General features: G+C 40.1%; 2 protein-coding genes across 2 annotated transcripts in view; one reads left to right on the forward strand and one right to left on the reverse strand.

Moving 5' to 3' along the window:
• RGL1 (ral guanine nucleotide dissociation stimulator like 1) overlaps positions 1-12,881 on the reverse strand; it is a 280,022-nt gene that overhangs the window by 260,986 nt on the left and 6,155 nt on the right. The gene's annotated exons all lie outside the window — the stretch shown is intronic.
• APOBEC4 (apolipoprotein B mRNA editing enzyme catalytic polypeptide like 4) lies at positions 2,029-9,702 on the forward strand. The gene is made up of 2 exons (XM_027083048.1): positions 2,029-3,633; positions 7,814-9,702. The coding sequence occupies exon 2, from the start codon at positions 7,844-7,846 to the stop codon at positions 8,945-8,947; it is 1,104 nt and encodes a 367-aa protein (XP_026938849.1). The 5' UTR covers positions 2,029-3,633; positions 7,814-7,843; the 3' UTR covers positions 8,948-9,702.

Here is a 12,881-nt window from a genome sequence, read left to right on the forward strand (position 1 = left end):
ACACACACACACACACACACACACACACACACACACACACACACACAGTGGTTTTAGCAAACTAAGGGTGGTCCAACAGAAAGTTTCTCGCTTTTAAGACTGTGCTGCCACCCTGTGGCCATTCTTCTTATGACCCCAAGCTAGAAGATGCATCCTCAGCTATTTATCTCCCTTTCCTCTCAACCCTAACACTTATCTCATCTTTCCCACCTAATTCTGTAGTGAAATTCATGAAGCCTACTGAACTCTCTGCTCTTCTTTATTTCATGCTTGCTTTTTTTCTTCAGTTTCTTTTTTGAAGTAGTTTGTTACTGCTACATGAATGTGGACATCATTATTCAGTGCCAACCAAACTGCAATGAAAGCAATGAATTATATAATTAATTGTGCACAGTACATACAAATAAAAGTGAAATATTTTAGCAATAACATAGAAATTATTTTACTTTTTTCCACCCAAAGTGAAAGTCACCTTATATAAAGCAACTAGCAACACACAAGCCATCTTGGATATATCTCAAATTGGGATGCCAGAACATAGATTAGAAACAAATTTTAGTTTACAACTAAACTAAGTAAAGGTCTTTTAGAAACATATATCAGTGTAGAAGAATTTGGCCTTTATAAGCTTCTTCATTATAATTTCATATACTTTTATATAGATAATATATATCATAACTCATCTGACTAAAGATGAAACATGGCAAGTTAACAAAGGAAGACAGAAGAAAGAAGTCTGTTTGGGAATCTAGATGTTTCTTCAACCCTTCTCCCTTCCTGTAAATGTCAACTCAGCAATAATAATTGTGAGCAGGAAGCCCATGATCAAGGTCCTTTGTTTCTCTGTGATTAAATTCAGCTTTAAAAGTCATTCTGTGCAACCTAAAGGAAGCTTTGCAAAGTCAGTCTCCTTTAGAGTTTTCAAAACTAACAGATGTAAAAAAAAAAACAAAAAAAACAGTAGCTTAAAAAATGGTGGCTCATGCAAAAGAATGAAATTGGATTAAAGACTTACACGTAAAAGCTTAAACTGTAAAACTACTAGAAGAAAAAATAGGGGTAAAGCTTCTTGACATTGATCTTGGTGATGATTTTTTTGAATATGACACCAAAAGTGCAGGCATCAAAAGTAAAAATAGACAAGTGGGACTGCATCAAACTAAAAAGCTGCTGCACAACAAAAGAAACTTAGAGTAAAATGGCATCCTACAGAATGGCAAGCAATATTTGCAAACAACATACTCGATATGGGGTTAATGTCCAAAATGTATAAGGAACTCATACAACTCAACAACAAAAACAAAACAATCTGACTTAAAAAAGGGCAAAGGACCTGAACAGACATTTCTCACAAGACAAACAAATGACCAACAGGTATATGAAAAGGTGCTCAAACATTACTAATCATCATGGAGATGCAAATCAAAACCACAACGAGATATCACCTCGCACCTGTTAGGATGGCTATTATCAAAATGACAAAAGATAACAAGTGTTGGCGAAGATGGGGAAAAGAGAATCATTGCGCATTGCTGGCGGGAATGTAATTTGGTACAGCCATTATGGGAAACAGTATAGTGGTTCCTCAAAAAATTAAAAATAGAACTGCCATATCATCCAGCAATCCCACTTCTGGGTATTTATCCAAAAGGATTGGAATCAGGATCTCAAAGAGATATCTGCACTCCCTTACTCATTGCAGAATTATTCACAACAGTGATGATACGGAAACAACCTAAATGTCCCTTGACAGATGAATGGTTAAAGAATGTGGTATATACATACAATGGAATATTATTCAGCCTTTCAAAAGGACATCCTGCCATTTGCAACAACATGGATGAACCTGGAGGGCATTCTGTTAAGTGAAATGAACCAAATACAGAAAGACAAATACTGCATGATCTCTTACACATATGAGGTGATTAAAATGTTAATTAGCTTTATTGTTATGATCATTTCACAACATACAAATACATCAAAAGATCAAATTATACACAGTAAATATATACAATTTTATTTGTCAGTTACATCTCAATAGAGCTGTTTTAAAAACTGGCTGGCTACTTGGGATTGCCTATCTCTAAAATTACCTTAAAATGCAATTGGTAAATATACTAGTGGATAGAGGCTCATTATTAAGGTAATATTTTTAAGTGGAATATCATTTGTTAAGGTCAAATAAAAGGTGAAATTTGAGGATCAACTTTTGGTTTTATATTTACCAGTTCACTGAGTTAGCAGGCGAAAACGGAGGCAAGAAGTAGGGACAGAAAGGCATGACCAGTGGCCAGAGGTGGGGAAGGAATGGGATGCAATAGAGTGAGCAAGCACCAAAGAAGGAAAATGTCACTGAAAATTAGCTATTAGCTGAGGAGGTAATGAATACACTTGAGACCCGTAAAAGGCACAAAGATCAACCTAAAATATTGACGCTAGAAGGAGCCTCCGAGAGGAGAAGGGAAAGGGCTGTTGCTATTGTGGAGACTGGAAGTTTGACTATGAGAAACAAAATTGAGTGGTGACGCTGCTGCAAGAAGCCTTCTAGGTGCTTCCATCATCCCTGATGGATTGTTTTTAGAGGAGTATATATGCTTAAGAACTTCGGGTGGTAACTAATGGAAACACATACTAGTGATCACCACGCACTCCTTCAAGTGGGCTGAGGAAGAGGAGAGCGGGAATGAGGGTGAGCACAGTGAATCATGATTATCAACACGTCGAGTGCCCTAGGAGACGGTGTGGAGACGAAGGGGGCAGGGGGAAAGCATGCAGAAGGGTGAGTGGCTCTTCCATCAGCCACAGAGGAAGGGCCACAGCTGATACAGGGGCAAAGCTTGTCTTAAACTGGAGGGAACCACACACATAATAGCAAGAGTCTCCCAGGGAATGTGCAAGATGAGGGAAATTGCTAGCACGTAGTAACCCAGGTTTGGACAAAATAAAGAGCTCCCCCACCCCCGCCGCCCCGCCCTGGCTTCAGGGACTGTGGGGCTACTAGTAGAAAGTGCCTCCCTTTGGGGAAGTCTAGTCTCTGCTCCTTTTGCAGGGGCCTCCCTCTCACAGAAGGGTGAGCCTCCAAAGGAGGGGCCCTGGCACCTCCACAGGTAACAGGACCAACAAATCTTGTCCACACCCCAAGCTGGGCACCTACTCTAGATCAGAACAAAGGTGCTGAGCTCAGGACTTGATTCTCGCAGCCAGAGGGAGAAAAACCCCAACACGTTCACTTAAACAGTAAGATATTACACTTTTATCCAGAATGGAATATGCATTCATGTATATTTTCATCTCTGGAACAGGTGGTTTGAAATGCAAATAAAGTAATAAGTGTCAGAGCCGTATCCTAGCAGTAGCTACTTTGCAAACGTTACCATGGCACCAATTCAACAGCGTTCTTAGAGGCAGCCACACCTCAGTAAAGTCTTTCTAACTCAGGACGGCCAAGTTCAAAGGAACTGACAGACGCAAACTGCGAAAGAGTCCTGAACCGATACAGGAGGTGAATTTTACAACACAATTGCCCGCTGAATCTACTTGAAACAGGGTATGGGACTTAAACGGGGAAAAAAAGGGAATGGACCAACTCCTAGGACACCTGGAACGTGATCCAAGCCTGGAGACAAAATGATGGTAATTATAACTGCTAACATTTGTTTTTAGTTGCTAACAGATTGCGCACAGATTGGGAAAGGCAAACTCCATTTTCCAATTACTCCAGTGCAAACCGTGCTTTACCAGTACTCACTAATCCTAGTTGAGTGAAAAGAAAGCAGATTGTCCTCATGTATGGATCATTTGTGTTAAACTAAGGAAGGCTGTCCTCTCACAGCCGTAGCCCAGGGGGCCACTCACAGGGAGTAGATGCCAGGAGCTGGGTTCTGCAGCTCTCTACTTCCTACTGCCAGTAGATCTGCTTGACTGAGGGCAACATGCATTTCCCAAGCACAGACAAAGCAGAAGGAAAAGGACTAGGTGGTAGTGACACAGGACGGTGGGGAAACAAGTCTTAGCCAACCCGGCCTGTGAACCAATCAAGGTTCCTGAGGTAGTCCCTGGGCTAAACAGGACATGTCTCACCCTGATTAGGAGAGAACGGAAGGTCAGATACCAAAAGTTAACAAAACAAGGCAGTCTGTCGTAAATGGCAAATTGATGATATAAACTACAAATTCTGTAAGGGTTCAAAGGAGGCAGAAATTCTTTCCTGCTTCCCCTTCAGATGAGGGTGATTAAAATCTGAAAAAGTGAAGACCTGCCAATACGGAACCGCCGTTGGTTGACCCTAAAAAGCCATCAACAAGAAGGAAACTCCAGAACTCCCATCATTACATATAAAAGCCACTAGTCCTCAAGATCTCCTTTAAGACAGTAATGATGCATCATTCATGGCCAAAATAGCTATAGGAGAGGGAGGCAAAGGAAGGCGTGCTTAGAAAAGCAATCAGGGCTTTCCATACTGCCTTTATCTTGAAAACATGAAGACTTCTCCTTCCCGGAAGGATAATTCTGGGACTATTACATACAGTTATCTCTGCACACCCCACTCCAAAAAAAAAGTAAAGGCAGAAAAGGGCCTCTTGGTACTGCTTCCATAACATTCTAACCAAATCAATCTGTAAATTTCCTGTGGGTGAGTTGACATTGTAATTTAAGTTGTAACCTGGATATCAGGTATGCCGCCCAGTGGCAGACCACATTCAGGGCACAATATTCAAAAGAAAGTGAGACTTTGGTCTTGGTTTCAGCAAGTTTTGATATTCAGAGAGATCCAGTTTCAGGAGTAAGGCTGAGAGAGGAGCAGATCCAAGGAGAAAACAACACTCAGGATCAAGCAGGAGATGCTGTCGGGTTCTAGGTGATCAGCCCACTGCCAAGGGTTAGGAAGGAAAAGAGTCCAGGATCCCATGGAAAATCTATGCAAGGTGTAAGAAGCCTCAGGGAAGGAAAATACAGCACTAAGGAGCCAACTGCGGTAAACACCCAATTCTATGGACTAAGTTGACATGTCAGAGATTACATGAAATCTGGAATTTGATGGGTATGCGGTGTCCAGAGTTACTGAAGAGATATCAGCCATTAGGATGATGGTGACATGGGTAAAGTTATATGCCATCAACAGCTGGACTGAAGCTCCTAAAATATTTAATTCCCAGGACAGGATTAGCAAAGGAACGCTGCAGGTTTCAGCCTGGAGATCAGGCTGTATCAAATACAAATACTGAGGTGATCTGGGTTGAGGAAGACAGAAGTTGATCAAAGAGCTTCCATATGAGAGGCTGTAATAAATACTTCTGAAGCGATAAATTAGATTTCGAAAACTGAGAAATTAATTTTGTTGCAATGGTCAGTTTACCCCTTTAAAATTTTCTGCTTTATTCATTTTGCTGCCTGGACAAAGAGTTCAATGTACAAACAATACACACTAGAAGAAAATAACGGGGAATACTTAAACTCTTTGATGGGAAGTCTTTTCTAAATACAGTAGTAAAAAATAAATCATAATGGTAATTAGACCACATAAAATGTAAAATTTGGCTCACTTAAAAATACCATCAGCATAATTGGGCTTCCCTGGTGGCGCAGTGGTTGAGAGTCCGCCTGCCGATGCAGGGGACACGGGTTCGTGCCCCGGTCCGGGAAGATCCCACATGCCGCGGAGCGGCTGGGCCCGTGAGCCATGGCCGCTGAGCCTGCGCGTCCGGAGCCTGTGCTCCACAACGGGAGAGGCCACAACAGTGAGAGGCCCACGTACCGCAAAAAGCAAACAAAAAAAATACCATCAGCATAATTACAAGGCTCTATAAACCAGGTAAGATATTTGCAACAAATATGACAGCTAATGTTCTTGATACATAAGGAGTTATTGCAAATCAATCAGAAAAACCTCAAACAAACAAACAAAATGGTAAGGGATCATATATCTTTCACAGAAGAATAAATACTACAGACCAATAAGCATGTAAAAAGGTATACTTTGTACCTTTTCACCAGGAATTGAAAAGGTACAAAGTATAACCATAAAGAGATACTGAAGCTCACTTCTCAAATTGACAAAGGGCATAATAAACAACACTGGGAGACAGTGACAAAATTGGTACATCATCCTAGGAAGCAATCTGACACAGCTTGGTCTAATAATACAACTTTTAGTACTCTACATTAAAGAACTGGAGACAGGAACGATTTATTTATAGAAATGTTCATCAAAGTATTATTTATAATAATGATAAGAGGAAAGAACCTGTTATAGTTTTGTGATAAAATAGCCATGAACATTGTGTTTTTTGAAGAAAACCCTCATGACAATACAAAGTGAAAAAACAAAGTATAAAACATGGTTTAATTATGTTGTGCATTGCAAACATACACAGCAAAAAGACGGGGGGGAATAGACCTGTTAACAGTGATGGGAATGTAAACTGATACAAAGTGGTATGAGGGTTTTTTTTATGTACCAGCATTTTTAAAAATATTCTACAAAAGAAACACGTAATACTTGTAAAATAAAAAGTTACTTTAAAATGTTTCTAAAACTATATTATAATGCCCCTGGCTGCTGCTTAGGAACAATGATACTGAAGGGATATTTTTGTAAAGGAAAAATCATTACTTAAAATCTTAACTTTGGGGGCTTAATGTCCAAGAAGCTATTTATTTGGAATATCCTGAAGAATCATCTTTGCTTTCCAGAATAGTAAAGTTTCCAAAATGCTCTAATAAGACCCACCCACTGGAAATAAAACTCTCAAATGTCAATGAATGAGGGTCCACAACCCAAAGAATACTCAAGTGGCACTTCTCCAAGAAGTCTTTACCATTAAGCAAAATAGACCCTAAGATTCTATTCCCCAAAAGAAAACCACCTCCAACTTATTGCCTGTGATTTGAAGAAATAGCTGATTTTAAATGCAAGCACACTCAAAACCTCCGCACAATATATTAGATACTTTCATATTCAGAAAAGAATCAAAGGAAGAATATTATGAACAAAATGCAAAACCCCTGTTTATTTCTCTGTACTGTCATAAACCGGAATCATGATAACCTGGGGGATTTATACTGTTACTACTGAGAGCTAATATGTATCGAGTCCTTAATATGTGTCAGGCACATAATAAAGCATTTTATATTTATTCCATCATTCAATCCTCGACATAATCTTGTGAGATAGGTTCTATTCTTATCCTCATTTTACAGAGAAGGAAGCTGTGGCTCCCAGACATTCTATAACTTGCCAAAAGTCACAAAGCTGGTAAGCAGCAGAGCCTAGATTTGAAACAAGACAGTCTGTTTCTAGAACTTGCACTGTTAACCCATTTGCTCTACTGCCTCAGAATCTATGGAATAGGTAAAAGCGTATTGTGCCTTTCTTTTTTGTCTCCTACCCAGGATCTGTCTAATCCTCAGGATTAGAATCCAGAACTTTCTAATCTATGGCTATAAATCACTATCTTTTAGAATCAAAGATGCTACCATAGGGCTTCCCTGGTGGTGCAGTGGTTGAGAGTCCGCCTGCCGATGCAGGGGACACGGGTTCGTGCCCCGGTCCAGGAAGATCCTACATGCCGCGGAGCGGCTGGGCCCGTGAGCCATGGCCGCTGGGCCTGCGCATCTGGAGCCTGTGCTCCGCAACGGGAGAGGCCACAACAGTGAGAGGCCCAAGTACCGCAAAAAAAAAAAAAAAAAAAAAAAGATGCTACCATAGTTGCTAGGCTAATTCCTTTAAAGAAAAGTATGGCTCAATAGATTCATGCATTGTCTTTCATTCTCCCTGCATTGGTTTTATATATAATTTCTCTTCCTTGTTTAGGGTTGCGGCTAGAAGACAATAAAACGAGTAATGGAGCCCTTATATGAGGAATACCTAGCCAATCGTGGAACAATAGTAAAACCTTATTACTGGCTGAGATTCTCTCTCGATTGCTCTAATTGTCCTTACCATATTCGGACAGGTGAAGAAGCAAGAGTTCCCCACACAGAATTTTGTCAGATTTTTGGATTCCCTTATGGACCAACATATCCTCAAACAAAACACCTCACATTCTATGAACTAAAAACTTCTTCTGGAAGCCTGGTGCAAAAGGGCCATGCTAGCAGTTGCACTGGGAATGATACCCATCCGGAATCAATGTTATTTGAGATGAATGGTTACTTTGACTCCGCCATACACAATAACGACGGCATCAGGCATATCATTCTGTATTCCAGCAACTCCCCTTGCAATGAAGCTAACCATTGCTGCATCAGCAAAATGTACAATTTCCTGGTAATGTATCCAGACGTCACTCTTAGTATTTACTTTTCTCAGCTCTATCATACTGAGGCTGAATTTCCTGCCTCGGCGTGGAACCGTGAAGCTCTCCGGAGCCTGGCCAGTTTATGGCCGCAGGTCACTTTGAGCCCAATAAGTGGTGGGATTTGGCATTCTCTCCTCAACAACTTTGTGAGTGGTATGTCTGGAGCGACTATTTTCCAGCCCATTTTAACTGGGAGAGCACTGGCAGACAGGCACAATGCATATGAAATCAATGCCATAACAGGGGTGAAACCCTATTTCACCAATATTCTTCCCCAGGCAAAAGAGAATCAGAACATAAGAGCTCAGGCAGCTTTAGAGGGCTACCACTTAAACAATGTCTTTCCCAGACAGTCTTTTCAAGTGACAAGTGGACAACTGCAACCCAATCTGACCCTAGACCCCAGGGTTCCTGTCATTTTTGTACTGGTGCCTTTCAGAAACCTACCACCAATCCATGTAGGACAAAACCTACATAAACCCAGGAATATCGTAAAGCACTTAAATATGCCTCAAATATCATTCCAGGAAAACAATGATCTCAGAATGCCTCCCGTTGTAATGCCAGTGGAGAGAGTAGAAATCACCGAACAGTTTGCTAGTAGCAAAGAGGCAGATAAAAAGAAGAAGAAGAAAGGGAAAAATTAAAATTGGCATTCCTACAACAAGAGACCAAACTACTACCAGAGGACTTGATTAGATAGGCAACAGAAATCTGGGAACTTTCTCTCTTAGGTCTGATTCAAGATGGAGATAAACTGATACACTAAAAGCAAAACCTGAATTATTTATTATCTCAACTATTATAAAGCAACACTGTTTTTAACATAATCCACAATGTTTCCGTAAGCAACTTGATCTCTCTCCTGTATTTTAAAAGTGACGGTATCAAAATGGAGCCATTAGTAACTTGCTAATATTCTGATGTGCATAAGAAAATGTCATTACTCTACACTACCCACATCACCTTTCGACCAAAGAAGCCCATGGACTAAATAGCTTCCTAAATTGGTTTTGGTATAAAAATTTACTGCAAAATTGGAAAACAGCCTGAGTTACTGACATTAAGTGCTGCCTGCAAAGGCAAATCAGTGATTTTCCATTAATTGTTAACCGTGGACAGATTTTAGGCAGCTCTTTTTTTTTTTTTCTAAAATGGTTCAAAATAGTTTGTGTGGAGAAAAGCTCTTTTTGCTAATTGATTAGATATAGCTGCCAAAATTGATTTTTGAAACCAGCCACCTGCTCAGTTTGATCTTTCCCTCTTGAGCAGATAATAGAGGCAGGATAATACATGTAAGTCTCCAAAACGCCTTCCATCACACACCACATAAAAATCCAAGCCACTTTTACTGGCCTTTAAGGTTCCTCCTCTACCTTCCTGTTGCTCTGTCTTATCAGCAGGAGTGTAGGTTCCTGTAGATAAGGCACTGTCTCTCTCTCCTCTTTGGTTTTCCCTTAGGGTCTGGCACAGTAGCCAGGCAAAACGTGGGTAGCAAGACTGTGAATCTACATCTCAATAACTTTACCAATCGCCACTCCCCAACATTCCTCTTCCATTCCAGCCAAGTGCCTGCTTAATCATACTGCGATGAACATCTTTTTTTGTTAGGATCCATTCCCCCCTTTTCTGATATAGCTTCCCAATGCATAATTTGTTTTACTTCCTTTTATTCTGACACCTTTCTTTTTTACCAGTGCACATCTATACCGTCTCTTAACATCTTGTTCAAAACACACTTCTAAGAAGTGCTCCTTGACTAACCTTTGAGCGTGTACATTAAAGCACCTTGTTTACGTTTAACTGTTTGCTGCCTCACTCCCCTCTTAGAAATATGTAAAAATGCATTACAAGAAAAATGTGTATTCATCTGTAACTTGCTACTAAATATTTTCTTAATATGTGTAAAAATGAATGCTAAGCTAATAAGATAGTTTTGCCATTAGAAGAAAAAACTTAAAGCGCATAATACTCCATGCAGAAGGAGCAGGAGGCGGAGGAGGGAGAGGAAGAAGTGGGGGCAGGGGAGAAAAGAAAAATGTTGCGCTTCCCTGGTGGTGCAGTGGTTGAGAGTCCGCATGCTGATGCAGGGGATACAGGTTTGTGCCCCGGTCTGGGAAGATCCCACATGCCGCGGAGCGGCTGGGCCCGTGAGCCATGGCTGCTGGGCCTGCGCATCTGGAGCCTGTGCTCCGCAACGGGAGAGGCCACAACAGTGAGAGGCCCGCGTACCGCCAAAAAAAAAAAAAAAGTTTACAATAGAAATTTCTATTGTGATTAAAATAAACACGAATAAAATTTTAAAAGGAATTTCTATTGTTAACCTGAAATTTTTTATAGATTTATTAGAATATAATTATATTGTGGGTATACAGTAATTATTATTTAAAGAGGTACTGTTGAAGTTTATTATTGGATCATGAAATCATGTGTCTACAACTTGGGATGTAGAGTTTTTTTTAAAAAAAGACCCTAAGATGACAAAATCAGGATCTCTGATCATCGTAAAAGTAGACAGATCCAGGTGGGTGACTCAGCTAATAGCGTCAGCAAGTCGGAGGGGCCTGGGGAGCCAGCTCTGAAACTTCTTGCCTTGTGGGCTCCTCAAAAAAAAAAAAAAAAAAAAAAAAGTACATCCAATTAGATAATATGAGATGTGTCTCCAAAGTGGTCAAAAAGACCACAGTATCATTCAAGATACAAAGGATCCAGATAGAAATATAGTGTGAAATCTATGACGAATTTGTATTTCAAATATACTTCATATGTAAGCCTGGATATCAGCGGGTGTATAACAAAGGGAGAAATGTTGCCAAAACAATAGGAAAGAAAAGTGCTTTTGACAGTTAAATTTTTGTACTGGTTAGATAAGACTGGGGCTAGGAAGAAGAATGTTACTGATAGATCATGAGTCCAGGCCAATAAAGTCAAGCTTTAGACAAGAGACTGTTAAAAGAGCATAAAGATATACGACCCTAGGCAAGTAGTCTCTATTTCCTCATCTGTAAAACAAGAGATATGAGCTAGATCATCTTTAAGGTTCCCTTGAGCTCTTTTGCTCTAAGATGACACATATCAAAGCAATAGTTCCATGGAGTGAGCTCTTACGTCGCAAGGATCAGGTCTTTCTGCTCACCATGCAACGGATTCTTGTTTGTGTCAAGCTGGCCCAGGGATTTAGGGAAGAGTAGAAATTGGAATGCTCCACCTTTCCTCAGCAAACTGGCAATGGTGATAGCAAAGAATTATAACTGCCACCACATATATGGTAATTCCAATAAGGAAAATACAAGCCAATAAATTAAAGGAGCTAGTGGTGTGCTGATATAAAAAAGGCAGGGGAGTAGGTCCCAAGAAACTGATGAGAGTCTGGGGGAGGGGAACATTTCCTTGGTGAATCAAACACGGTGCAGGGTTTGGGTCTCACCGTTGAAGGCTCCACCACATACTTAGTCATTATAGAGAAAATGGATTTATAAATCACAGGCAGACCAGATTAACAAAACTCCCAAGATTTACATATAAAAGCAGAGAGCTAATTGATTTCCAGTGAGACTTACAACTGGATATGAAACCAGATGTTCAAGTTGTCCAGCCTATACAGTCTCTCCATGTAGATAAGCTACATGAAAAGCCAAACTATAATAAGAGGGCTGCTCTGTGGATTAGAGGAGTTCATAATGTGATTCTAATGTTTAGTGCTGTCAGACTCTGTTTACCAGGGACAGACATCTGCCACTTGGAATGAAATGATGAGATACGCACAAGGGCACCTGCCCCCTGGACAGTGTTTAGGTGGGCCAAGGTTGTGAGAAAAAACATAAACCTCTATAACCATTTCCTATCATGACTAGTATTGATTTTCTATAGATGTTAATATTTCATCAAGCTACAATCTAATCCTGGTAGCCTGGGAGCAAATCTTATCTCTTTAAAATGATATTAGATATCTTTTCTTGATTCATAGTGCATGCAATCCAAAAAGTTTAACTCCCACAATGGAATGTTATTTATCTTGTTTCCAAGGGTTTTAAGGAAAGCCAAATGGTAACCTATACTAATTAAAAATAATATTATTACTACTTAACATTTAGTGAGAGCTATAGGTCAGGCATTTTTCTAAGTACTTAAATTATTAACTCATTTAATCCTCCCAATAATTCTATGAAGTAGTTATTATTATAGTACCTATTTTACAAATAAGGAAAGCTTAAGTAATTGCTCAAATAGTAAAGGTGATCTGAGAGTCAAATCTAGGAGGTCTAGCTCCAGAACCCATGCTCTTAATCACAATGCTTTAATGCCTCTCAAGATAATAATAATGTGGACTCACTATAAAGGCTGGAAAAATCAATATCTATTTAGTACCAGTCCTGTGGCTTTTCTGTGATCCTGCTCAAACTAGTGTACCAATGGGCATCCTCTAGACTCTGGCAGCTAGGTAGGCTGAGTGGGCTGGGGTGGAGAACTTAAGTAGGTTCTAGACCCCAGAGTTTTGGTACTTTCCCCATCCCCATTCCTTGTTACCCAGGACCTCAAAACAAACATAAGTCCTGAGATTGCCTTACCTTGGATGTCCTT

The sequence above is a fragment of the Aethalodelphis obliquidens genome, unplaced genomic scaffold (genome assembly GCF_003676395.1).
Source record: "Aethalodelphis obliquidens isolate GAN/ISIS:26980383/991018 unplaced genomic scaffold, ASM367639v1 scaffold48, whole genome shotgun sequence".
In the NCBI taxonomy this organism is placed as follows: Eukaryota; Metazoa; Chordata; class Mammalia; order Artiodactyla; family Delphinidae; genus Aethalodelphis; species Aethalodelphis obliquidens.

Coding starts and splice junctions, on each gene's coding strand:
- APOBEC4 (XM_027083048.1), top strand. CDS start 7,844: ATGGAGCCCTTATATGAGGAATACCTAGCCAATCGTGGAACAATAGTA.